The following is a 27,760-nucleotide window of genomic DNA, read 5'->3' as shown; positions in this document are numbered from 1 at the left end:
GAAGATTCTATGATAGTGCGAAAGAATAAAAAATGAATTTCTGGAAGAACGATTAAAAAATAGAAGGATCGATTAGGAAACAACGCTTCGCAACGAAGGTTTCGAAAGCTCCTCGACCCACGCGTCCGTTAAAACGGAACGATTTAGAGCAGACGAGAAAGTGGCTGCGATTATGATAACTAGACGCAATAAACCTAATGATATAAACCGTTCGAAGAGATTGTTGTTCAAAGAATGCCAACGTCCTGATGAAACGAGCGTTAACTCGACTGTTGGAAATCGTTCCTGGTTCAGACACTTTCATTTTGATCTATTGCGACCGACAATGAACGAGATGCATTGGAAATTATTTCTTTTTATCGCGTTTAATTAGTTGAAAGAAGATTTTTGATAATTTAATATAGACGATCGTGTCTTGAACTGTTAAAGTTAACGCAATGTTATTTATTTAAATTAAATGATATCGTGTTATATCATGGAAGGGTTTGCAAGGTAATTTTTTCATACTTTTGCAATTCCTCTCTCCAAGCAGCTTCTCCAGAGGTGGTCGCCTTAACGACCAACATCGAGACTTGAGAGAGCGCCCTTCTTAAACCGGATAACGCCATTCCTTCGCCCAAGTGGACCTTTCCGGAGCCCGAAGAACTCGGCGAAAGTGTTTTAGACGTGGTACCGTCCATTTTCTAGCGCTTCACTTCGATTCCCTCGCAGTATCGATTCAACAGTATCTCGAAAGGGACGGTCCGAGTTTCGATTTATCGTACCACTTGTACCACATGATCGGTAAACACCGAAGCGACGATCGATCACCGTTCTTTCGTCACGAAACGAAATTGAATAATAAAAATAAATGCCTCGGTGGGGGAATCTAATTAATCGTTGCCCGTTGTATCTATTCTAAGCTACTTTTATTTAACAAGAGGAAAGAAAAAAAATAATAAAGAAAGAAGAGGAAAATGAACAATGGCTCGACGTTTAAACATCGTTTAGAACTCGACACATGTATTTCGGTTCGAGCTGCAACGGAATTTCGGCGTCTAAGTTTAAGCTTTCTCGAGCGAGGCCGCCGTTCTAGCGGATGCTCTCAAGACAGAACGAATAAAGAACGCATCGTCAGAGCCAAATATCGCAGCCTGTCCAGAGCCACTGGAAAATCCATATCAGTCTTTTGCACCACATCCGTTTATCCGCGATCGCTACCGACGGTTCACCAAACGGATCACATCCGATCCACACTGTACACCGAAACTTCTTCCTCGAACTTTTAACTTATCACTATCACCGCACCTCCACGATTCGACATTTCTTTCCTTTCTCCTTCAGTGCGAAAGAAAATTTTCTGCCGAACCCACTGATTTACGCACTTCGCGGACTATTTATAAAAACGTCGCGTCATCGAGGGAAATGATCGAGAAATAAGAAGAAAATAAAATACAATTCAAGGTAAGACGGAGGATAAGAAAAGGGCGGTCACGATGGGCTGGTTAATTAAGTATCCGTTAATGGTTCGTTAGCGAACCGAGGCTCGCAAGATACTGAGACGATCCAATTTCGACCCTTGGCGTACGAATTTCCCTTTTGTCTTTGCACGCCAGCTTGGCAGCGTTCGCCAATCGGACAGATTCCTTTGATCCGCCAGAGATGGAGCCTCGATTACACGAAACGATATTCGAAACAGATGATCATTGCAATTTTTATTCATCGATCATTTCGGATAAGGTGCGTTTTCATTGATGAATCCTCCGACTACGATAGAAGTGTTTCTTCTTCGAGGTTCCAATTGCATCAGAGATCAATTTTCAGGGGATGAATCAGAGTTCGATGAATCGTAACGCATAGTGTGATTGTAGATCGCAAATCTTGCTATTTCATTTCTTTTAAAATTATCCTCAAGGGAAATATTAAACGTGTTATCCTTCGATCCCATTATAGATGCATTACTGTTTACTTAAGTACAAGACGGAAAAGATGAATCATGATAATAACCTGATATGTAAATCTACATTTTAGAGGAGAAAATGTTTAGAAATCTAGCGATTTATGCGAGCAAATTCATGATCGAAATTGTTTGAAATTCAAACTTTACTTGAACCTTAATTTCATTTAAAACAAACTAATTTTGAAATTGAAGACGTTATAATGTTTTAAAAAGTGAAGATTCTTAGATTTTATGCCCGGTAATGGAAAAAGGATTACCGATGATACATTCAGGATTTTCATCGCGCGCCCACGTAAATCGAGCGACGCCCAGCGTCGCGTCGGGAATCCCTGCTTCCCACCGAGGCGTCTTCCGCAATTAGGCGCTTCTATTCTCGTCGTGGAAAGCAGGATTTCTGCCGATCGTGGCAGGGAAACGGGAACGGTCCGGCGCTATTTTCGCGGGGTCGCGAGCCATGTATTGTGATCCAGTTTTCACTACGATCTTGCGGGTATTTTTGACGGCGCCGACGAAAATTTCGCGGCGTCTTGCACGAAATTATCACGTCTCTCCCGTTATAAAGTATTCCAAGAACATCTCGCGATAGCGTTTCCGAGAAATCTTTCGTATTTCAAGAGAAACTACCGTCTTCATTCAATTTTGAATTATTCTTGTTTTATTAATAATATACTTGTCTCGGGGCTTTTCAATGGTAAAGATAAACGTTTACTTAAATCAGGGCCGGCCCTAGGCCTAGGCAGACTAGGTCCAGGGCCCTTATAAGACGATTTTGCGTCTAACAAGGGATACACGACGATTTTGATGCCCTTTGAGTATGATATAGAACTGAAAAAAATATTTGACACGTATTTTTTTTTATCGGCAATCATCCATGCTGAAGGGGTGAAAATAGCCCTTAAAGTTGGGGTTGCAAAACATATTTTCTTGAATATCTCAGGAATTATTAGATGTAGGCGAAAAATTTAAAATAGAATTTGTGTGTTTTTGAACAGCAAATTTTTCTATGTAGCCATCTTTTTGATAAATTTATTTGTTTAAAAAATATATTGAAAAGTAATCTATTTTTTCATTTTTTTCACCCCTTCAGCAGGTCAAATATTTTTTTGAGTTTTATATCATACTCAAAGGGCATCAAAATCGGCGTGTGTCGATTGGGTAATGTCCCTTGTAAGAATGCAAATGTTTACTTGAATATTAATCGATGTAAATACAAATTTAAATTAGTTATACAATTTTTAATGTTAATTTTATAAATTTTATTTGAGGTACTTTTTTTAATCTCATATATGTGAAGGGCCCTCGGACCCCCGAAATCTCATTCGCTTCAAAACGTGTAAAAAGATACTAAACCACAAAATGGGTTGTTTCAAATTTCATTCCGAAGAAACAAACATAAAGATTGTAAAATACTTACAAAGAATAAATGAAAGAAAAGACGTTCGGTGGAACTACCATGATTTTCGTACACGCAGCAACATTGTTTACGAATGTTTCGAAAATATTCGAGTTTTTATAGTACTACTATCTATCGTAGAAAATTGAGCTAATTAGAGGTGTCATAAGTCGGCTAGCGATAAATTGAAACGAAACATCAGTTTCGCGAATGCGCGAAAACGAAAAAAAATAAAAGAAAATTCCACCTGCTCAATAAAGGACCAGTCTCCCCTTTGAAACTGATCCTGCTGAAGGTTCTTCTCTGGAAGTTGCTGAGAATGCCCCGTTTCTGTTTCTCCTGGCACCTTCCGGTTTCGTCCGCGGAATCATCGCACACTTTTACTGCAACCGTGGCCGCGGGAACGGTTGAATTAACGAGTAACTCGTTCAATGGCACTATGCTGTTAACGTTGGTGGTTCTATGCTCGTCCAATTCCTCGTTGGTTCCTTTCGTGAAAGAACCTTTGTCGATCATAAGCATTTCGTTGCACGATTTCGATGCCACCCGTGTCTCTTCTCTCGTCTCACCAATTTCCCATCGATTTCATCGACAAATTCCTAAATTTTCACTCTTGGAATAATTAAAGAAAATCTTCGAAAATAATACCGCTTCACTTTACACTATGTACCTCTAATCCATGGTATACGGAGATTTCATAAATTTTTTTAAGACTATTTTCAAATAAACGATCAAATCGTCGAATATAAAAAGCGACGATAACTCGAAGCTTATTTTGATGACGTCAATCGTATTTACGATTTCCTACGAGCATCACTGATTAACTTTATCGTCTATCCTTTTACATTCCTCCGTTGCGGTCGGAATAGCTTCCGTCATCGTAGAGAATCGCAAAATGTCGCCGAAATTGCGAACAGTTTCGAGGGGAACGGTTCGTTTCCAATGGAGAGTTATAGTTTAAAAATTCACACGGCTATCCTCGATGTTCAACGGTCAGGTACGCGCGTATCCCGTACGATTTCTCATCTACTACGAGCACGCATTCTATCGTTTATTCTCGTCCAGGTTCGTCATCGTTATCACTTTTCCGCGATGCCCGCGCACGATGACCACGAATATCCTCTAGCAACCGTCCGAGCGATCGGAATCTCGTTGAAAATAATTACGCACGATAGGTATACTTTGTTTCGCGTGTACTTTGGATTTTGTCACCGTGGACTTCGCGAAAGATCGGAAACGATCGCGTGTTTCGAAATTATTCTTGTTCGATCCCCGGTATACTATTCGCGATCTTCGCAATTTCTTTATTTCATAGAAGAGATCCGAGTTCTCCGTTCGTCACGACTGAACTATAGAGTAGAACGTTGCGACGAACAACGCGGCTAACATGTATATTTGTCCAGTTGTCGGCGTTTCCGTGCACGGATTGCACGCTATTTCCAGCAGCCGAGCACCCTGCACCGCGTGAATATCCTCGTTACCGAGATCATTCATAATTCTCCGCGATTAGTATTCGCGTTTTCCTGCGTCTCGATGGTTCCTCCTTTTACACGATTACTCGTCTGTACGACGACGCGTTGCATAAGAATTCCTTCGCGTGTCGCGTTCCAAATTCGCTATCGCGACACTTCCTGATTGGTTTGTTTCTTCGTAGGATCAAGGATCGTCAGCTGCGATAGAATTGTCGAGTCCAAACACCATAGATCTAAGATAGGTTAGACCGTCGTTCCCGCTGTCTAAGCACCATAAATCCTCGATTCCGCTATCCAAGCATCGTAGATCGTTGCACCCGCCGTTTAAGCTCCGCGCTGGATTATTGATCCAGCCGTCTGAGGAGCATAGATCCTCCACGAAGATTCCCTTCGATCGTCAATCTCACTATTCGAACAACAGTTCGATACGAAAGCACTGCCGATCGACGCTGGAAGCCGGCTAAAACTCGCTCGGAACCTGTCAACGCGAGAACCACTTCTAAGATTGCGTGCGCCACGGCATATGCGAAAATAATCCACGCTCACATTTAAACCAGCTCCGTATACCAATCGACCCACACGTCTATCCTGATTACCAGTGTGCGTGTGGAAACACGCGGAAAGGCGCGCACGCGAACTCGAAACGCCGGCTGTGCGCGTGGAAAAAGCGAGCGTGTCCGCGCGGAATACGCTCGTCCGTTCGACTGTACTCGTGCACGCGTGCGTACACTCGTTTGGAAAGAGCCGATACGTGGGCAGGGGCAGAGATAAGATTACGAGCAACGGTTTTGCCGAACCTTTTCGACAGACGCTCATATCGTTTTTGCTAAATTTTTCTGGCAATGTTTGCATCGCGATTTTTTTTTTTTTCTTTTTTTGGAACAAGGACAATGGAATCGTTATCGCGGTATGTAACGAGCAGGAACTTGCGGCGGAGATGTTGGGTAAAGAGTGAACGGTTGGCAGGACGAAGGAGTATTCTAGAGGAATTTAGACGCAAGGCGTTGCATTTATCTTTCTCTTTCCGGATGATTTTTAAAGATGGCTGCTGAGGGCTCCGTTGATTTCTGTTTGATCAGTGGGGAAATTCAGTGGCCTCATTGTCAATCCTCCTCGCCTTTTAACAAACATCTTCTGTACCGGCGCGCCTACTTACCACGTGTGTTCGAACAATGATAGTCGTTCTTAAGGTTGGGCATGATTTCTGTTCGACTTCTGCTATTTTCTTTCTGGTTCTTACAATGGGCAATTGTTCGATGTACGATTTTAGAAAGGTGCCTCGAATTTACCACTGAAAATCAGGGTAATTTTACTTTTGCAGTAAAAACAGAAGTGTTTCAGTTTCAATCTTTATTTTCTATCTTGCTCCAATAATATCAGCGCATTGATCCATAGATCAAAGATTTTCTTCATTTAATTACTCCAGCAGTTTAATTATTGTAACGTATGTCTCGTTTGTAATTAACTCGTTTTAATTTAGTCTGAATTGAAAATCAGGGTAATTTTATTTTTGCAGTAAAAACAGAAGTGTTTCAGTTTCAATCTTTATTTTCTATCTTGCTCCAATAATATCAGCGCATTGATCCATAGATCGAGGATTTTCTTCATTTAATTACTCCAGCAATTTAATTATTGTAATATATGTGTCCCATTTATAATTAACTCGTTTTAATTTATTCTGAATCGAGAATCAAATTATAATAGATTCACGTTCTAAACTTTCACGATCGGAATTGATTCCGCTTCGATTATCGTAAACTCGGTTAATGTCTTTGTTAAACATATTCGTTGAATAAATAGAAAAACGAGTGGCACGTACGCCTCCTCGATCGCCAACACGTTTCTACGTGTCACACATTCTCCTGACTGGCGTAAGCGGCACAAGTGGCTTTATACATATGTATGTAATGTAAATAACGACCGTGTAATGTAAACGGTGCGCAAAAATACGCGTTATGCCGGATTTATGGTACAGTATAGAAACAGAGATGATAATAATTACAATTTATTTTCATTGCTCTAATCAAAGGATATGAGAGTTTGAAACCATTGAGAGAAATTTACTATATGTAATATTTTAATTATCGAGTCATCGTTTAATATCAAACTCGATGGCATTTGTTGCCAAGTTTGAAAGTTTGAATAATTTGTAAAATTAAGATCATTTAACTTCCGGTGAAACTAGTCATCATACTCAATTTTTCCAAATTTTTCCAAATAATAATAAAAAGCAAAAATACCCGACTAGAAGATCAGTGTTTAATTTATACATTGCAATTATAAATATTTAATCTCGAACCGCTTCCGTACGCGTGCCGCCATCTGAAAACAAGTTGCACAGCTTTGCGGGTGTCGATGCATTCGCTCTGAATTCGAATTTTCCGCGCTCGAAATTCAGCAGAAAGTTGCTAATTACGAAACGTTAATGAGAATTCTCGCAATAGTGATAAATCAGGAGAGACGAGCAGACACAACGTCGCAAATAAATTCGTAGAACCACTCAAAATTTTTACCCTATCTATCTACAGTTATAGAAAACGTAAATTTATTTTCGTTACTGTCTATTTCGATTGTGTAGTAATTGGAAGGGTTTCAAGAAACGTAATTGAATGCACGATTAAATTAACGGTAACATTTATTGTCTAACTCGTTATTCATATGTACATATATACAGTGTTTCAAGTGTTTTGACACTTAATCCTTAATGATCTTTCGAAATCGCAGCTCCATCGAGAGGAACGCCCTCATGTTGGGATCTTGTACTTTATCCAAGATCATCTTCTGAACGTCCGCGTCGCTATTTTTCAAAGTGGCGCTTAATTTTTCCGCGTATTCGATCCAAACGCAATTAGCACATCCTGACATGCAACAATTCGTCGGTTCTGACATATCGTCTACCGAGTTGGAATCTTTGTCCTTATCGCTTTTCTCCTCTGATGATAACAGCTTTTGTGTCCCATGGATACATCGTTCACAAGTGGAATACACTTGTCGACAATTGCACTTTTGATTTTTTGCAATGGAAATTGATGATCGAATCAGATTCATGATTTCCTCCACCTGATTCTGAAGCAATCAAATTTGTGATAATCATGTGAGATAAGAAATCGTGCTAATTGTAAAATTAGTATTGGTTGCACTATTAATCTAGTAGTTTTAATACAATGAACTACCTATGAACAATTGTTAATGATTGAACAAACACTGTCATCTAACCTCAATCGCTGTAAATACGTTTGGGTACATCGCAGATAAATGAATTTCTAGATGTCTCTAGTTGTAATTTGCTACCTATACATCTTTCGAGTTTTAAATATTTTTAATCTTGAAATGTAGCGTGATTTGTTGGAGATATAAGTGCTGTCTACTATATCGTGGGTTTTACTACTGATTCTAATGGAGATGCACATTTTTCTTTTTTTTTGTGGCTCCTAGATTCATTTTACAAATTTAAAATCTTGTCATCAAATTTTAATTACTGCGTTTAATTTAAAGATAACATTTTCTAAATTTCTTCATTGATAATAGGAAATTTCAATTTTAATTTATTGTTCTTTTGAACGTCATTGTGCGTCGTGTTTACCGTCGAGCAGACGACACTGTCGACCACGTGAAAGTTGTGTTCCTTTATTTATCAAAGAAAAATGGGTCGAAAAATTCCTGGAAAAAAGCACCGAGGTGTGAAAGACCCTTTCAAACAGCAGGCAAAGCGAAAAGCAGAGTGAGTTGAGCGTAAAATAAGTTTTGTTCTCGAATTATTTACATAGGTTAGGAACATCTGTCTTGTAGGTTAGAAACGAAGATAAATGCACCGCCAAAAGATGCGGACGATCAAGCTATACCGAAGAGTTTAGAAAAAATAGTGAGATTGAAAGAAGCAGTGAAATCAGGGAAGATAACTAAAGTAAAGAACAAGAAAAAGAAAAGAAAGAATGCTCTTATATCTGTCGGCGAGCAGAATTCTAAACTGTCCCATCCGAAAGCTAAACCGGATAAGGTTGTTCCTATATTTCGACAGAAAGCTGGAGAAAGCAAAGAGCAATTTTTGCACAGAGTTGACAGGGATACTCATGCTTTTCTCAAGGAAACTCAATTTGAAAAGAAGTATGGTGTCCTAGTAAATAGGAATCCAAAAACAGGGAACATCGAAGGAGTTACAAAGTGTAGCAAAGATGAATTGGACAACATTAAAAAGTTAAAAGTAAAAGATAAAGATACCAAGAAAAAGAAGAAGAAGAAAGCTGTTGATAAGCCTAAAATGACAAAGGCTCAGAAAAGGAAGGAAAAATTGAAATTGAAAAAAGAAAAACTGAAGGAGGATGAAGTGGATGAGTTTGAAAGTTTGAAGGATGAAGTTGAATTTGGGGAAATTGTTCATGAACCACCACAGATAAAAGTTAGGCCAAAAAAGGCTGACTCTTTAAGTGCCACCAAGGTGCATATTCTTCTACTATGCCTATTATTTATTCATACATTTGAATTAAAACCTACTTAACTTTTCTTATAGCCTGGCAAGAAAGATCTCTTGTTACATTCAGTTCTAAAGAAGAGTAAAGCACCCAAAATGAATACTAAGAAAGTTTCTATAGACAAATCAGGCAAACGTAAAAATTTGCCAATTGGAGAAAGGAGGCAACTGGAAAAGCAGCAAAGCGATATTATAGCAACATACAGAAAGTTAAAACTACAAAAGTCTGCTGGTTTTGACACCTAGGGTATGTACAAAAAAGCTATGGAATGTATTATTTTAGTAGATTTTTGTTGCATTTCTATGATGAATGATTTTTTTGTAATCATAAAATTATTCTTGTTTAATAAAAGATACAAATTTTGGTCATAGGAAATTGTATGTATTTTTGGAATTAAACATTTAAAATTACATTTTCGTTTGTACAATCGTAAGTTTGTTAGGATTAACAAAAAAATATATATATTTCGTGTGAAAGATTTCTGTGCATGACATACTATAGGTACTAGAAATCTTTGGATAGAAGTTAACGGTATTCATTCTTGATTAATAAATAACAGTAAAAACAAAAAGAATTGAAACAGGTTTTGTGTTAGATTTATCCGAATTATCTTAGCACCATTAAACACATTTCGAATATAATTTAATTTTTGGAGTTACCATTTGATACATTAATCTCATCCTGTAGTCCATACAAATGGTTCCAACCTTTCCTCTATAGGTAATAGATTGTTCAGTGTTTCAAGACTTTCTAAAGTTTGATTTAGAAGAGAGTGACATTTAGTCAGCTGTTTGCTAAGCTCATGGACTTTGTTCAGTTGTTCAGCAAACTTGGCAAACCTCTTTTGCCTGTCTGTTGCCAGATTCAGAATTTTGGTAACTTCTGGTTCTATGTTGATATACAGAGCAGCTTGTTCAGCAGCAATCATTTGAGCATTAGTGTTAAGGTGATGTTGATAGCGTGCGCATAAATTGAACAAACCAATGGGATCCAGTCTTTCTAGAACCTCTGGATCCCTTACACCTGGGGGTAAATTTAGGGTACCACGCATGATGGGTAGGAACATTGGAATGCTCTGTAGCTTAACCAAATCAGGATCCTTGTCAGTTGTAGGATCTGCAGCAGCTGACTTCACTACCACTATATTATGAATCTTATCAGAGGTAGTTTTCCTGTCACAATAAGTTAGACTTTTGTTATATTAATAAATAACAAATTGAAGAAACATTGAAGCATATATAAATATCTTACCTGTGGCTATTGGAACCTAAGCTATTTTTACGTCTAGATATATCTTGTGCACCCAAACTCTTTCCTCTATATAACTGGGACTGTTTGTTAGTCATTTTTGGTGAATCCCCTATAGGTCTATTTACTGTATACGATATATATGGTAGATCAGAATCCGAACAAATACTGGCACCAGGACTTATACATCTTGGTGGGGTATCATCTGGTACTCTCTCACGATTTGGAACACTCTTACCACGTCTCAGTGGGATGTTTCTGGCTCTGTTAGCGTTAGCACCTTGCGTACCACCCTGAGAACTTTGCTCTGATCCCATTTTGTTCGACCTTATCAAATCTTCCTGCTAATTTCTTAATTATATACACTTATTTAACAGTATATTATAATCTCATTGGTTTCACAACAAATACCATTAGAAATTTCATACATAATTTGATCATTGATTTCTATAAGTACTTTATAATAATCGTATAATTATAACAATAATCGTCATGTTAAATTTAAGGCCATCTGACGTTCATTTTCACGCAACGTTTCAATCACCAATTCATTCGGAGTATACATTTTCTCTCATCATTAAACAGCTTCACGGTGATCGATAGCGTTAAGGTCGAGTATTCTCTTGCATCTTGGCCCCTCCTTTCCTCTTTATCAGTCACGCTGCAAGTACTGTCAGTAAACTTGATTACAGCTGCTTCGAAATCGGTCTCCAGCTTCTGTTATCAAAAATCATTTTCCTTTTCGTCGTTGATTATTTGTTTCTAGACGAGATTCGTGTATCAAAGTCATTTCTTCGACGAGAACACCATCTGTTGAAACCCACGACGAAGTTGAACTGGAAATTTTCGCTCGATAATACATATCCCTGAAATAATTTTTCCCTAAAAATTTTTGCAGATGTTCCTTTTTTCATTTAAATTTCTGTAAACAAAAAAATTACACTTTTTGTATATAAGTCTGTTAGAATTGTTAATTAATTACCCGGCTAACGATACATAAATTACTGATCCATTTTATCAACACTGTTCTTTGTATTTCCAACGCGTGCCGTTTAAGTTTGTGATAAGTTAACCGCGTTGCAAGGTCCTTAGGAGACAGATAATCGACGCTTTTTTAGTTAACATTTTTACTCAGCACTAGCGATAAAAACACACTATTTCATTAGTATTTCCGTCGAGAATAATCTCGTATTCTTATCAGTATTTAATATGCTACCATTTTTTTTTTTACAACAGTTGTTAAGTTTCACCAACGAGATAATTTAGGTAAGGTCATTTTGCTGTTGCACTTATTTAGGACTTAAAACATTCCATGCGAAATCGGACACGTTTCGGAGCACCATGTCGGATTTTGCTAAAAATTAGATATTTTGTAGTTTTTAAGGGATTTTAAAAAATTTTTCAAGTTGTTCATTTTACAGCAGTTTGAAATTTAGTATTCGCATTTTTTCAATAAATTATTACTACAGAACTAATAAACTGATAGAAATTACCGTTTAGGTACCTAAAGTGGACTAATAGAAATTATTTTAATTAAAAGAAAAGTGTTTTTATCGCTTGTTTTACAATTGTTTTAAACAAATGCAATTTTATAATAGTAGGGATTCGCATGGAATGCCCCGAACATAATATGATAATCGTTGCATTCAAAGTGCAATGATCCTTACATGCACTTTTAGGTCTTATCCAAGCCTTCTTATTTCAACTGTATCAACATTAAATTTACATCACTTGACGCAACACGGTGCATACCAATCATTTTTCCCATCGTGACATTCGAAGTTCAGAATAAAAGAGAATCGTTGCGCAATCGCGATTTGAACGTACGTCAAAAGTTTCTGGAATATAGTTATCAAGCAGAATGAGAATTATCGTTTGAGCTAAGCTACTTCTCTCTTCATGATTTTCCAAGATTTCAATATTTCCGTCGTAAAAAAGGGAAGCTTTATCTTTTTGTAATTAAGCGTGGATTACTGCAAAAATCCTATGAATTAGCGGAATCATTGTCGAATGTTAACACTTTGACGGTTAATCCGGGCTTAATTTTTAATCCTGAAGCTCTTGAATCTTATGAAGATTATAAACGTACCGTAGATGCATGATTTTTTTCGAAATTGTTCTTCATTTTTGTGATTCACACTTTCTACGATCGTTGCGTGACAAATATCGGAATATCGGTAACAATTTAGAAAGCGAATCGAAGAGAACAAGGGTAACAAAACGAATACATTAACGAAGCGTTGTGTACAGCTCGGGCTGTGATTGTGCCAGTTGAAAAAACGATCGGAAACGCAATTATGGTAGATAGACAAATTTCTATCTCGCGCGACACGCTTCATGTTTCATCGCAACTTCCTCCTCGTCGCTTCCCGTGATTTTTAACGAGCACTCGTTACAACGACTTTCTAACGCATTGACGTATCCGAGCATTATCTTCACGGTCCGCGACACAACGACAGAAATCACCGTTCGTGTTTCTTATCGAACGAACGATGGAAACGTTCGAGCATGGTTCTCTAAATACGGGGCCCGCAGCCAAACTTCCCGTACGATTTGCTTTTTTTTTTTTTGCGGCCAACGAAATAAGAATTCGAGATCGTTCGAACCGTGTAATTTAACGAATTTTAGAGTATTTTGAATTCATAACACTTTTGCTGGGTAATAAGTGGAAAATCTTTTTAGATGGTCTATAAAATTATCAATTTTTTAATTTTTATTACTGTTGAGAAGGGAAAAAAGGGAAGTTGAAATAGAAGGAAGGTGGAAATAAATGAAAAACTTTAGATGGTTTATAAAATTATCAATTTTCAAATTTTTATTACTGTTGAGAAGGGAAAAGAAAATTAAAGGAAATGAAAGGGAAGTTGAAATTAAGTGGAATGAGTGAAAAATTTTAGATGGTTTATAAAATTATCAATTTTCAAATTTTTATTACTGTTGAGAAGGGGAAAGAAAATTAAAAAAAATGAAAGGGAAGTTGAAATTAAGTGGAATGAGTGAAAAATTTTAGACGATTTATAAAATTATCAGTTTCCAAATTTGTATTACTGTTGAAAAGGGAAAAGGAAGTAGAAAGGGAAGTTGAAATAGAAGGAAGGTGAATTACGAACAGAGTATTGCGTCCAAAACTTAGGTTAATAAGGGCCAGGAAGCAAATGGAATATGCATGCACGAGGGCTATGATGTCTCGTGTGGCAAGCTGCTCGAGATTCCAATATTCCTCTCAGGGAGAGAGATAGCTCGTCTAGTTACGGCCACAGACGTTAAAAGCTGGAATTTCTGCGAAATTTCGAACTTCTTCACGCCGTCTCTATCCGGCTTCCGGTTTTTTAATTTCGCTTTCCAGCGAAAAACGCTTGACCGGTGTTTTCGTGGCCGTGATACTCTTCTGAATAATGCATCGCCACGTTTCCTTCTGATTCGAGGTAGAATTTCGTGTTACGCACGAGTCGTATGACCGGAAATACGAAAGATTCTCATTTCTTCCCGATTATCCGATAATATCCTCTTCGTCATCAAAGTGTTTATTTTTATCTTCCAAGTCTTTATGAACTTCTTAAAAACGAAGCAAAAAGTTTCTTTCTTACCTCTATAAAAAGATTCCAAAAATAGTTTTACGAGAACACTTTCTTTTAATACGCTCCACTGAGTCAAACGATGCTTTTCTATCTTCAGAAAATCTGTTCTTTGTCGGAGCCGTATTTGAAAATTGATCATCTGCTTAAAACGATGGTACTACACATGATCGAAATACGAGAATAAATTAAAATTTATATCTCAATGAGTGGTTAAACAGCGCGCTTGTAACGAGACCGGTGTTTTCTATCGCGGAAAGGTAAATTACACGTTACCGCTGCTTTCAGGGTACGGTCATTTTTGTGCCAGGGAAAAGAAAATCGTGTTTGCAACGATTACAAAAGTTGTAGCAACTTGTAATCACGGCACATAAATTCTATACGTTATATCAGATTCATCAGTCGACTTTTATTTCAAACAAATTTTCCTTCGCGATTTTTCTTCCGTTCCATGGTTGAAAACATAATTTTTATTTATTCAGGGTATGGTTTCAATTTTAATAATAGAAGTGCAATTTCTCTGGGATATAGTGTTTCGAGTGGTGTCGTTAATATTTTCGCGGTCGTAAATCAATTTATAATATATCGTTGAAAGTTCGGGTGGAAAATGATGTTCGAATTTATTGGGTGTGATTTGTGTCGCATAATGGGATAGTCGTCGATTCGCTGACAAGAATTTGCACGCGATTGATCCGGCCGGTCTATCGCGTGTAAAATTATCCGAAATATGCAGTTTATCCCAGGCCTGCGAACGCTTTTCACGCGTCGACGAGAGCAGTTGCACGAAAGTATTCGCAATCAGGGAAAATGGGGGCTGTTGCTCGTGCGATCGTTTCTCTTCCGTGTATGGCCAGCGATACGCGACACCTGTTTTCCAGTTATTTATTAATCGCGCGCAGAGCAACGGGAAATTTCGAGGAAGGTACACGTTTCGTTTCTTGTTTCCTGTACTCGTGGTTTGCGGAGGTTGGACGCGTTTGAATAAACAATCCTCTTCCCAGCTAAATTTTTCTCTGTTTCCCACCGAATTTTTCAGAAGCTGAAATATTTTTCTACCCTTCCTACGATCGAAGCCAATTCGATTCCGAATCAAGACATTCCTGTCCTTTCGCAGCCTCGCTTATTTTTCAACAATTCATCCGTTGTTGCACGGATCATCGTGAAATTTATTACTCGTGTATTTTCCGCGACATTGAAACACGCGAAAATACTCGGAGCGTCTGGTTCGTTACCGACTAAATAAATTTACAGAAAGAATTATTGTCATCGACGAGATAATTTATTCAAATTATCGTACAACATATTGGAGTCTGCTAATGTTTGATGGATCGTGGTAGTAAAAATCAGACTGTCACCCTGCAGTCTGTCCGATTCACCTTGCAAATAAAATTCAAAGTTTCACGCGTTATAAAAAGACAGGTGGCAATGTAGATAGAGAAAAAAGCGTTTCGTCTCGGGATCGTCTGTCAGACTCGTCAGTGAGGCTGACAACAGACGATCCCTGCCCCAGACACCTATTATACCGCAATTCGGAACTCCTATACATTCGACCGCCACACAGTGGGCAAAAAATGACATTTTTTTGTTCAAAATTATCTGGAGTTCTCAATTTTTAACGGAATCGAACGCATGGCGGCTCAAATTATTCGTAGAAAGATTTTGAAGAGAAGGAAGCCGATTTTCGAAAAAATTTCACTCCAAGAACCTATATCCCAATTAATCCATGAGCCGATGCGTAGCCAATAATGCAAAGAACGAGACAGTTCTTTGTTTGTTTTGTGTATTTTCTCGGTTTTTTATTTTTTTTAAGTATCTCAAAAATCTAGGAGATGGAATATTAGGTCATAGAACACTGGAAATAAAAGATAGAACACAGACTTAAAATAAGAGGTGGAACAGAGATTCGGAATACAATACACCACGAAAGGTGAAACTCGATAAAAAATGTGTGGAACGCATGGATTAATGTGTGGAACGATTCAAAAATCGGCTTCCTTACTTCTCTTCAAAATCTTTCTACGAGTAATTTGAGCCGCCACACGTTCGATTCCGTTAAAAATTGAGAACTCCAGACAATTTTGAACGAAAAAAGTGATTGTTTGCCCACTGTGCACCAGCGAGAACACCGATCATCGGATCATCTCGCCGCCACCTAGCGGTCCCCGGCCCGAACCAAAGGCGTCCGGGATCCTAGGGGTAAACCTAACCTAACCTTCTCCCCCTCCACTAAACGCCTACAGAAACAAAAATAAAAACTATCGGGTCAAGGCGAGTGGTTTGTTGGTCAAAGTAGACACAGCGATATCTAGATGGATCGCGATCGCTTGGAGAGGCCTGCTCTTTTCAAACTGGGCCAAAAGAGTGGTCGTGGTTGCTCCTTTGGAAGTCGCAATCTCGAGATAAAAATCACCGCGCAGAACGCATTGACAGAGAACGAGAACGTTGGAGGAAGAAAGGAAGGAACGTAACGTACGTGTACGGTGACGGAAAGGGATGCTAAGAGGGACGGGTTTGAAGGGCGGGAGTGTAAAAGCGGCATTAAATTTAAATTGCTCGTATCCCAGCGCGTCTAGCGTGGAACTTTAAGAGGCAGCGTCATCAAAAAATGGAAAGGCGACGACATTTCGTCGTAAAAAAGACGTCCGCGATGCGTATCCACCTTACCCTTCTTCTCGGCCCCCGACAGATTACACTGCTAAATGTGATTGTCTGCTCGACTATCGGCCTCCGCGTCGGATCTCTATTACCATTTTATTCCGCTCCGTCGTCGGGGAATAGTATTCTTTATTCTTTTTATTTTTCTCGTCGAAACGGAGCTTCGATAACTTTCATTGGTTAATTATTTTTAGGCACCCAGGCGCTAATGAACCTAATTTTAAATTTCTCTGCTTCGATCGAAGACGTCTCTCATCTTTTGATAGGATGTTAAAATTTTAACATTTCTCCAGAGAAATTAATTAAATTAATGTTCTATAGTAAGGTTCGGAGGATCTCGGAAATAACGATAATTTTCAATCGAGTTTGCCGAGTAACAAGATCACATCTGTGCAAATATTCTTGCAGAGAAGAAAGGTAAAATTATTTCAGGTGACTTCGTTTTATGATCTGCTTGTCTCAGGAGAAGCGTTTTGATATAAATGTCAACCTGATTGATAGCTGAAAATTTATTAACGGGTCTAAATATTTCTCCCAAAGGAGCACCTTCAGCTGATTTCGTGATTTTATGAAATATCTGAAACTCGACATGTGTGATTTCCTGTTATCTCGTTAACCTTTGTGTACTTGTCTACTACTAGTTAATTTCCATTCCACAATTCTTTAGTCTTACCACACGTTTCTTATTTTTACAAATTGCTCAATATTTGAACAAGTGCGAGAAAGTGATAGCAAAATTTTCTTTTCTTCGTACATCAGAGTGTCATTGTTTCTTCAATTGCAAGGTTCATTAGCCATTTTTATTTACTCGGAAGAGTATTGGAACGTTAATACTTGAAATGTCCAGTTGAAATCATAGAAAATCCTTTCATTTTATTCGCGAAGGGAGGACGGTTTAATTGGGACTTAAAATTGCGCGAGCGACGTGTTTCCGCTTACCGTCGAGGGAATAACTTTTGCGAGATTAGATCGCAATAAAATTCAGCTATTTTATTCCCAAGGGACAGAGAAAAAGTGTATGGAACTCGGTTGGAAAGCTGGTCCGAGCGAGCGATTCGCGGCGAGATTCGAATCTTGATCGGTGCTTGGTATGCAGACTAGTTTGCGCAAACATCGAAATTTCGTCGAAGCAGTGGGAAATTTGGTCGCTTAGGGCTGTTTGCCTGGCAGATCAGCATAAGAATCTACCATTCGTGCATTCGATTCTTCCTTCCTTCCTATCCTATTACGACTTTTCGAAATCGTGCCTAAACGCTCGCTCGTCTTTGCTTCCACCGTCGACATCTTGATCCATTTAAGTTCTAGCAAACAATTGATAAGTTATTTTCATAACAGTTCTGTAAATGTAAATTTCGCGAAATCATTGTTGAAGGAAACAAGACGATTGGGTAACGTGTGTTAAGATTACGGTAGGTAGAGTTTCTGCAAGCCACTCTTCCTGGTCCGCCGATTCATCACCGTGTGTCTCGTAATCGACGACCATTCTTGAGTCATTGCTTCGACGACGGAATCTCGAGAAACGTCAGCACTCCTTCGTTGATAAATGATTTTCACCGAGGACGTAAGAAGTCATTTCAGATATCTACAAATCCTGCTATTTCTCTTCCAAGGATCTCCAAGTTTTTCTTAATTTCTCCCTTTACGATATTAGTAACGTTATCGAAAATTTCTAAACCATTTTTAATTTCGAGTCTAAATCTAATATCCCATTTCTCTCGACGGACTATCGATATTTCAAAGCGCATCGTCGAGCGGAATAGACGAGACACGAGGCGTGTCTCTTAATGGGACAGATTGTAATTGAATTCCCAACCGTACTCGGACCACGATCTCTCTTTCCATCTACCACGTTTCTTTGTTCGAACTTATGCGCTCGTTGCATCGGCGGTTAGACACTGAAACAGAAAGACGATGACCCGGTACGTGTCTTGTCTCGGTTCGATCTTCGCTCGGGTCAAGTCGTTTGCATTTTACTGCCAGCTCTCAGTGGGGAGCGGAGCGAGTTGTAAGTATTTCGATCGGACAGAATCGTCGATCCGCTTACTGTCCCGTTGTTAGCCGAGTCAATACGGTAGAACAAGCTTGTTACTTGGTATTAATTACGCGGTCGAATGTACGTTCTTCTTAGCTCGGAGTTATCGTCGATCGAGATTGCGAGCTTAAATTGATTAACGAGCCGCGACTGGATTTACGAGCGACGATGCTCTTCAGATTCTCTCGAGAGTTAAAGAGGATAGGGGATCCAGGAGATTTGTTTGCCTCCCGTTCCTTTTTCTCCTTTTCTTAACGGCTCTGATGACTGCTGTCGTTCATTCGCGATGTTGATGGTTTATGTCATTAACTTTTCATTTAATAAATGTTCGCAACGTTCACAGACAGTTCTTCATATTTTCTGCCTGTTTCAGAAGTTATCTTGTTTTCGGTTTTATTTTAACAAGGAGTTTCTTGAGATTTCAAGTAAGCTCGGTCCATTAACAAAAGGTTGACATCTTACTCGATAGGGGAAGATTTAATCCAATTGACCTTCGAAATCAATCTTGCAATTAACTTTATGTCTCGTTACTTTATACCCGATGGTTTATATTCATGGTTAAATAAACACAGCTGATAGTGACGTTTCGACGTTCATGTACACATATTAACGTCGAGAATCACGTCCAGATGATCAAGATAACGAGGCTTTAATTATACTTATTTGATCAAAATATCTAAAAAGAAAGGGAGAAAATTAGAATTTTTCATTGCTCATGTTAGATTACGATTAATTATAAAAAAATTAGGTAAATATTCGGAAGTGTCAGAATCGAGCTGATTTTTTTTTGTGTGGTTTCTTACTGTTAAAAAACATCATATTTAATGTTATTATGGCAGCGCATCAATAAAAACAATGTCAATAAATATTTTTTGAAAGATTTTTATTCGTCGATCTTTCGAACTTTTTTTCAAGGTTTCTAAAAGAAATATTCTGTTCTTCCAAATTCGAGTTGCATTTCCGAATATTTATCAAAAATTAATTAAATTACATTTAATTAACCGAAGGATCTATGCGTGTTCGAAGAATACTGGAAAATCTCCACTGTCATCGATGAGTTAATAACGACAATGAGATGCAAGTGTCATAATATTTGCAAAGATAAAGGTAGAAAGGAAAAAAATTGAAACAAAAATCCTCGTGTCATTTCACGCGACAGCGTCGCGTCGCGCGGCGTCGCGACGGCGGGATGGGGAGTGTGGGTTGTGAGGAGGGATAAGTCTAGCCTGGCGCGGCATCGAAGCGTCAGTGAGCAGCGAGCTCTCGGCGCGTAAACGTTGGTCTCGTTATCGGTGCCCCGAAAACTCTCGGTGCCACGTGCTTGTTCCTCGCAACTTTCACCGAACCGGGTATCCAGTTTTGCAAAGATAAAGCAGCTACGACGTTGCGTCCCGCGTCGTCGGGAAAACAGCAAACAGGTGCATCGGTGGTGTGGACGAGTTTCGAAAAAAAAAATAAAAAGGGTTCGCGTGTTCGCGTGACCGACGAAAAACCGGGTCGAAGGTTATTGAAATTCAAATCGAGTCGAATTATATCGGGCCACTTTTCGGCTCCTGCCTCGTCTCTCTTTTCCGTAGGTACTCGTTCTTTTCATTTCTTTCTTTCTTTTTTCCTCGCTCCGTTTCATTTATCACGTCGCCTCGCGGTATCGCCCTCGAAAGACAAAAAACATCGATCTGTCCGGCCTTTTTTTTCTCCGCTTTTTTTTGTTATTCTGTTTGGTAGCGTGACAACAACGCGATAACGCTTATCTCTCGATACCAGTGAAAATCGTACGTGTGTTGTTGCGTGCTCCCGGTGTCGAAGCATTTCTCGTCGCTTTCAATTCGATCCAGATTCCTATCGTCCTGTTCCTTTTTTTTCAATTACGGGAATAAATTAATATTACAATTTCTTAATTTCAATTTTCAAATTCCTCTATTATTGTTGGAAAACTTTTCTGCCATCGAGATTCCTGGGCTCCGTTGCGTAATGACAGAAATCGCACGGTGTTTGCGTCCTGATAAGACATGCTCAGGTAGGAGCATCAAAACTCTCACGTTGTTACGTGTTTCATTGTAATTTTATGGAAGACGGGGTAACGAGGAGTTACATGATTTAACCGAGACCGAGAGATCTCTGGAAAGTATTTTGTCATTGAATCGCGGCCTCGTAAATCATCGAATCCTCCGCGGGAAGTTTGAGTAGGTTCGTGTAAACGATGATATTAGCAGGCTAGTCATATAGACCTTGATTTACGTTACTTTTTCAACTTCGTGCTGAGAATGCTTGCAGTTTTCACTCGGCAAAGTTACTTAAGGATTTCACGGAAGATTTGTGGTCCCTTCGATTCGATTCTACTATGTCTCTTTTGAGAATGAACTATTATCGCGAACGGTTACGAATTTTTAAATGGCGATCATTTTTATTTTTTAAGAAATCGCAGCAAATAAAGTCGTCATTTGCACAGAGCCACGTATTTATCCGTTGCATAACGAGGCTTGATTAAACGGTAGACGCATCGTCGAAGGGATTCGTGAAAGTCGCGACGCATCTTCGAGCATCGGACATGCGTTCAATTTGTTCGCTCGAGACACGTTGTAAAGGTCGTACACGTCTGGTTTAACGTTGTTTAAACGATAGTCGACGAAGTTTACTTGGATCGTTGCGTTCGGTTATTGGAAAATGCTCCGCCGCAGGCTCGTTTCGAACAAGGTCGGTCTCGGGGAAGATTCCTCGTGTCAACAAAACACGTCGTGAAACGCGTCGACACCGATATTAAACTATTTCAACGAGAGTTCGTGAAACTCCATTAGTTTTAGAATAAAAATTCTAGAGTCATAGTTGTCAAGGTTCGTTTTAATTCGTAGATCGATAATCAAGTGAAAATAGAAGCAGAATTTCTCATCGCAATTGGATTCGCAGCTTCGAACACGAAACCACGCGAAGCTGGTAAGTTCAATGTTTATTTATATCTTTGCAATTAAACGTGAATTTTTATTATATAATTCCATGAGTTAAATAACTTCATATTGAAAAGATTAGATTAGAACGATCGATGATTATCGACGTCTATTTTAACTACGCTTCGTTAAGCTTTTTATCAGCCGAATAGCGCGTATCACGAACGACCAATTATTATCCGTGTTAATTGCTTGATGTTAAGTTTCATATACAATCAGTGGAGTCGAGATACTTCGATTATTCCTTCTCCATTTGTCGCGACGTTATATTGCTCGTATTGTTTTCGTCTGGAAATTGTGTTCTGTAAATAGATCAATCGATTATAGATAACATTCGAAACGAACTCTTATCAGGATCGTTTATCAAACGTGTTTTTCCTTGACGTGCCATTTGAAAATATACAAAGTGTGTTTAATAATTTATGCTGAAAAATTTCGCTTATCATTGTTTTGGAAATATTGCAAATTTTAATAACGATTACGAATGTTTATTCTTCCCTTGTTCTCTTTTTCTTCAAATTTTTCACTGCGAGCGCTTATTGTCCCGGCGCATCTGCATGTCGATGCACCGATACGCGAGGAATTTTTATAGTCATCGCAATTTTATCGTCGTTACACGCTGCCGACGTTCACGACTGCTTCCCATTTTTTTCCCCTCTTTCCACTCGCGTTTCCTTTAATCTCGCGTCTGCTCGCCGCCCCCGCAACGCGACGCGTATCGTCTTTATTATCGCAATATCGGGAAATTTCTTTTGGCCCGATGATAATCGAAGCTCCCGATCGGAGTAAAATTTTTATCGTCGCCCCTGAAGTCTCTTCGCCTCCTCCAGAATCTGTTAATTCTGCAGATCGCGCGAAAAATTTTTCGCCACGTGGACGTTTCGCTGTAAGTCAGCTTCTCGTTACACACTTACGATCAGCAAAGGATATCCTTTTTTTTTTTTTACTTTTATTCCTCCTGGTTCCTAAAGATTCCTGTACGCGTCTCTTTTATTAAACGGAAAATTATTTTGCTCGATTTTAACCCGATGTAAGAATAATTTGTATCAACACAGACTCGATAATTACATTGCAAACTTTTCTTGTTTCTTCTTTCTATTTCTTTATTCGATACAAACCCACTCGGGGCTATTGAATTCCCATCGCACGCGTCTCGCGTGTTCTTCTTAATATCGCGGTCGTGGGTGGACGGGATAAAGGGCAATCAAGAGGATAGAACCTCGAGAGTGAGATATATTGCTGGTGACTTACATGTAATCGAGATGCGAATACGTGTGCCGGTGATGCAATCGTGTAAAAATAGTCGTAAAGTCGGTGGACAACATTTTCCAGAGTAAATTGCCGGATACTTGGCAATTGATCGAACAAATTCGTTTCAATTTTATATCGTTCCAGGCTTATCTTTCTCATTCCATTCTAATAATTTGATTGTTAAATAATTGGAAAAATTTTGGTGAAAATCAAAGAGATTTCTTACAAAAGGTTTCCTTCGGCTCCGAAACTTCTCGATGATCGAAGTTTAGCTATTCTTCTTTCAAGGAACATCCGGACAGTTTAATTTTTCCTTCTTCCTCGCGATAGAGGTATTTCATCGCTCGGCTGTGTATTCGCCGAGCTGTTCATCTCGATATTGAAAAACTTGCCCGAATAAATGAAGTTTCCCGCGACGGGTCTCGCGAAACAGGAATTCTCTCGTCAAATTGCAGCGAGCCAGGAGTGAGAGAGAGTTTCTTTTCACCGAGTTCCACCATTCTTTCTACCTTTTTTCCATTCTGGTCGAGTCTTTCGAATACTTTGGACCCGTAACGATCCCGCGCGCACTTTGCTTTCCCCGCGTCGGAAGAACGGAAAACTCCGCTTCTGGAGAACGCGTTACCGTTCGCGAATTAATTGCGAAACGCGTCCGTTTAACGCTCCTCCTGCAGAATATTTCTGATGAGCAAGGGGAAATAGAAGAAGAAACCTTGTAATTTCTTTACGTTGAATTTTCAAGGCTTTTCTCCGACTCGCTAATTTGTCAGAGGTTAACTTTTTATTTTATTGGCCGGTTTAATGAAATACCGAGATAGAAAATGGATGATATTCGTCTTCTTCGCCTTCTGGCTTTTCTGTTTCGTATCGCAGGCATTAGTCGTACGTGGTTTACATACGGAAGTCCTGCTAACACATCCGTACCGTACGCTTTAGATAAAACTTAATCACCGACACGTGGCTTTGTTTTAACTCGTTTGAAAATCCCGAAGGTCCGCGGACAAATATTTCTTAACATTTTGAAATACAGTGAGTCATAAAATTATTCGCTCACCGTTTGAAACAGAATACCTCATTTAAAATTGGACCAAATGACTTGAGGTTTCTCGAGAAGCTATACAAATTAATTTCATTGTCGAAATCGGGAAAGAAATAGTAAAAGGCAATTTTTTAACTGTAACGAAAATTTAAAATGACATTTGCAGATTTAAGTGTGTTATGGACTAATTTTTTAAAACAGCAAAAGTACATGTCTTAGAAAATTAATTTTAATAGCTTCTCAAAAAGCTTCAGATTATTTGGTCCAATTTAAAATGAGATATTCTGTTTTAAACGGCGAGCGAATAATTTACTGACCCACTCTAGCTCCACCGAGTAGGTGGAAACTTGTCAAGCGTCTGACATTTGTTTTCATCGCGTTCAACATGTAGCGATACCAGTTTTACCCGCATCATCTTGCGTTCGAACGTTCGCCACTTTCCTCGTTGTCTTATCAGACAGGGAGATGTTCAGGTTAATCCGTGGACGTCGGGAACGGCAATAAAATTCTGCGTGAACGTCGATCGATCGGGCATGAACGGTTTATCGGGGCCGTTTTATCAGTTCGCCGCGCAAGAAACTCGTTACCTTTTTTCTCGATTACCTTTCACTTGCTCGGAAAATCTTGTTCGCCTGCTTCTCGAAACTGTCGCGGGAAGCTGTAACCTCGTTACCCGCCGGTTCAACGGAGAGGAGGAAAAATCGTTTTGGCAGCTGACAAACACCTAACGAGAGCCACCTATAATAAATTTCCTCCCATTCTTCCTGGTAAAGAAGTTGTCAACCGTTCGAGGAGGATCGTCGTACAGAGTTGATAAAACGAGGTGAAAAATATGAATTCCTCGGGGAATACTCTTTGACTCGCGCATATTTCTTCACTCTCGAGATATAGTTCGAGCTTGAAGATTCTATTGATATCTCTCTAAATTTATTTAGGATATACATAGCTCTCTGTCTATTCTTGAAGTGTTCATTTTTCATACCGTCATTTGGCTGACGTTCTCAATTGTTTTTCCTCGTTCGTTTGACGCTTCGTTAACTCGAACAGCCACTTGGTTTATTTGCAAACCACTGCGCTTTCTATAAATTTTTTTATTTGTAAATGAAAGAAAAACGATGAATACGCGTTGCCTCTCGCGAGAATCGCTGTTGATTATCTACGTTCATCCATGATTGGGCACGCAAATTGGCTGGGGAAGAGATTCTTAAACTCCAGATCAATGATCACCAATGGTTTATCCTCTTTTTTTTCAAAATAATTTCAGTTCATTGTAAACTCTATTTTCTTTGCCGTTCGATAAGTTCGACATCATTCTGATTGTAACATCGTTGAGCAAACGCATACTTTTATGCGCGCATGAACGCGTTGTCGTTTAATTAATTCCGAGCACGGTCTTAAAATTTCATTCCCGTAGTGTATGGCAGTTGCGTGCTTCGAGCCAATCGTAAATCTTTGTCGTTTCGCGTACCCTCTTATTTTTTAATGCGAATTTTAACGGAAAGTAATTAAAAGGAAGTCGTTAACGTTCCTGACGGCTCGATACTCTGATTCTTACATCGCGGTCCATTGTTTCTTTCTATTTTCTTTTTAACACCGAATCGAATATTGTTTTTCCCAGTGAGCGGAGTTTGTTGGCACGATGCTCCGTTTCTGAAAGCGATCGGCCAGCTGGATGCCGAGTAAATAAACCGCCATACGTTTCCTTGACACCACCCCCAGTGGAACGTTATTAGCGACGGTGAATTTGAAAGTCGTCGATATTCCGTCACCCCACTGTCCCTGGTTCCCTTTTCCCGGTTAATGAAAGTCAAATTAACCGCGGAACCACGACCCTTTCTTGGCTAAATGTTTACCGGATTCCTTGGAACAATGAATTTTTATCGACTCCTCGCGGAAAAAGAAGTTGCAAGGATCTGACTGAATTCCTTTGATTCGTTACTTTTTCTTTTTCCTATTCTTTTGTTTTCGTGAGAGATGTTTAAGTAGATAACAAGGTGATTCGATCGAGCGACGATGAACAGAATTCGACATTAAAATAATTGTTTTATAATGCCCTTGGTACACGTAAAATGGAAGAGTGAAAAGGATTAAACGAATAGAGCCCGTAGGAATCATCGCGTTAACAGTCGTTCGTTTTACGGAAGATGACTAATTGGATTGGCGTTCTTTTGAGATAGAACGGGAGCCGTAAAACACGCGATTAAACGTGGATCCATTCAGAGGTGGACCAAGAGATGATAAATCGGACGACTGAATTCGGTTATAGCCTCCTTCGTACTTGGATACGTGCCGTAAAAGCCTGCACACCATTCACGGTATTTAATTTCGACTAGCGAAAGGAATCTCATGGTGAATTGTGTAATCCACTGGAAACCTGTTCACGGGAGCTCGTGGCGATTAAGGATTCCGTGAGTTCAGTTTTAAGTTGAATTCCTCATAGAATTTTCCTAGACTTTTCCTAGGCACTCGGTAAGCTTTCTCTAGGCACTTTGTAAGTTCTCCCTAGGTTTTAAGTTTTTCCTAACTCTGTAAGCTTTTCCTAGACTTTTCCTAGGCACTCTGTAATTTCTCCCTAGGTTTTCCCTAAGCACTCTGTAAGCTTTCCCTAGACTTTCCCTGGATTTTCTCTAGGCACTCTGTCAATTCTCCCTAGATTTTTCCTAAGCACTCTGTAAGCTTTCTCTAGGCACTTTGTAAGTTCTCCCTAGGTTTTAAGTTTTTCCTAACTCTGTAAGCTTTTCCTAGACTTTTCCTAGGCACTCTGTAATTTCTCCCTAGGTTTTCCCTAAGCACTCTGTAAGCTTTCCCTAGACTTTCCCTGGATTTTCTCTAGGCACTCTGTCAATTCTCCCTAGATTTTTCCTAAGCACTCTGTAAGCTTTTCCTAGGCTTTCCCTAGGCACTCTGTAAATTCTCCCTAGATTTTCCCTAAGCACTCTGTAAGCTTTTCCTAGGCTTTCCCCAGGCTCTCTGTATCTATCCCTAGACGTTTCCTAGGCTTTCCCTAGGCACTCTATAAGCTCTTCCTAGGCTCTCCCTAACCTCGGTCAGTAACTTGCCACGAGGGTAAATTTTTTACCGTTTTTTTCCTACCTTCTCCCTTGGCCCTCCCCAGATCGAAGAGAATTAATTTAAACCACCCTTCCCCTATTTATTTTCAATTTTACTAAAATCTTCGAAAATCGTAAACACCCCTTCAAAGTACTTAAACTTTCAGAAAAATGGTAATCTCAAGATTCCTCCTAGCATTTTACCGTTGTGCAATTCGTAATGGAAAAATGTCCGTTTAATTTTGTCGAGATCTCATTCAGCTTGAGGATAGATGCGGTTTCAGCGTTTCTTATCCTCTCATTCTTTGATGGAGCTCTTGGGACATTGAGGGATTAAATCTTTGGTTACATCAGACCTTAATGCATAGTTTTTCATCGTAGAATAGGTACACTTTATTGGTTACCCGCAGTGTAATAATTTTTTCTCTTCCTCACACAATTTGAACAAAGAGTCGTCTCTGTTTTTAGTCGAACACGAGTACGGTGTCGTTGATCACGATGAGCCGGAATTAAATTCTTAGAAAGATGTACGCGTGTATGTGCATCGCGGACCGAGGCGTGGGTGTTGCGGCTTCTATCTGGAACATCAGTTACTGGATTTCGCTCGTTTGTTCGATATTATTTTCACCAAGAAATCTGTTGAAACGTTAAACCGTCCGGCATTAAATGTCGTTTTTAAATCATTTTAAATCCCG

At 39.2% G+C, this 27,760-nt stretch overlaps 4 protein-coding genes across 9 annotated transcripts in view; 1 reads left to right on the top strand and 3 right to left on the bottom strand.

The window, feature by feature from the left end:
- The window catches only part of LOC117604516 (G protein-activated inward rectifier potassium channel 2), a 35,080-nt gene extending 29,562 nt beyond the window's left edge, over positions 1 to 5,518 (bottom strand). For 2 of the 6 annotated variants that reach the window (XM_034324640.2, XM_034324639.2), the window contains exon 1: positions 3,580 to 5,517. In XM_034324640.2, coding sequence (XP_034180531.1) covers positions 3,580 to 3,854 — 275 coding nt within the window. In that variant the 5' untranslated portion in view covers positions 3,855 to 5,517. Of the gene's footprint in view, positions 1 to 507; positions 3,545 to 3,579 lie in introns of those variants that run through there. The other 4 variants (XM_034324641.2, XM_034324645.2, XM_034324646.2 and 1 more) reach the window with 4 other exon arrangements.
- Positions 5,519 to 7,423: 1,905 nt separating this feature from the next.
- Positions 7,424 to 8,152, bottom strand: LOC117604543 (uncharacterized). Its single transcript, XM_034324737.2, has 2 exons — positions 8,021 to 8,152; positions 7,424 to 7,870 (listed from the first exon to the last, which is right to left on the bottom strand). Exons 1-2 carry the CDS (start codon positions 8,048 to 8,050, stop codon positions 7,499 to 7,501), a joined length of 402 nt encoding a protein of 133 aa, XP_034180628.1. The 5' UTR covers positions 8,051 to 8,152; the 3' UTR covers positions 7,424 to 7,498.
- LOC117604541 (coiled-coil domain-containing protein 137) overlaps positions 8,101 to 27,760 on the top strand; it is a 37,706-nt gene continuing 18,046 nt past the window's right edge. The window contains exons 1-3 of the mRNA XM_034324735.2: positions 8,101 to 8,525; positions 8,594 to 9,239; positions 9,312 to 9,519. Of these exons, the coding sequence (XP_034180626.1) occupies positions 8,449 to 8,525; positions 8,594 to 9,239; positions 9,312 to 9,518 (930 nt within the window). The 5' untranslated portion in view covers positions 8,101 to 8,448 and the 3' untranslated portion in view covers position 9,519. The remainder of the gene's footprint in view (positions 8,526 to 8,593; positions 9,240 to 9,311; positions 9,520 to 27,760) is intronic.
- Positions 9,643 to 11,295, bottom strand: BORCS5 (BLOC-1 related complex subunit 5). The gene is made up of 2 exons (XM_034324736.2): positions 10,525 to 11,295; positions 9,643 to 10,445 (listed from the first exon to the last, which is right to left on the bottom strand). Exons 1-2 carry the CDS (start codon positions 10,836 to 10,838, stop codon positions 9,950 to 9,952), a joined length of 810 nt encoding a protein of 269 aa, XP_034180627.1. The 5' UTR covers positions 10,839 to 11,295; the 3' UTR covers positions 9,643 to 9,949.

The sequence above is a fragment of the Osmia lignaria genome, chromosome 7, assembly GCF_051020975.1.
Source record: "Osmia lignaria lignaria isolate PbOS001 chromosome 7, iyOsmLign1, whole genome shotgun sequence".
NCBI classification, from domain to species: domain Eukaryota; kingdom Metazoa; phylum Arthropoda; class Insecta; order Hymenoptera; family Megachilidae; genus Osmia; species Osmia lignaria.
This window is presented reverse-complemented; position numbering and strand designations above follow the sequence as displayed.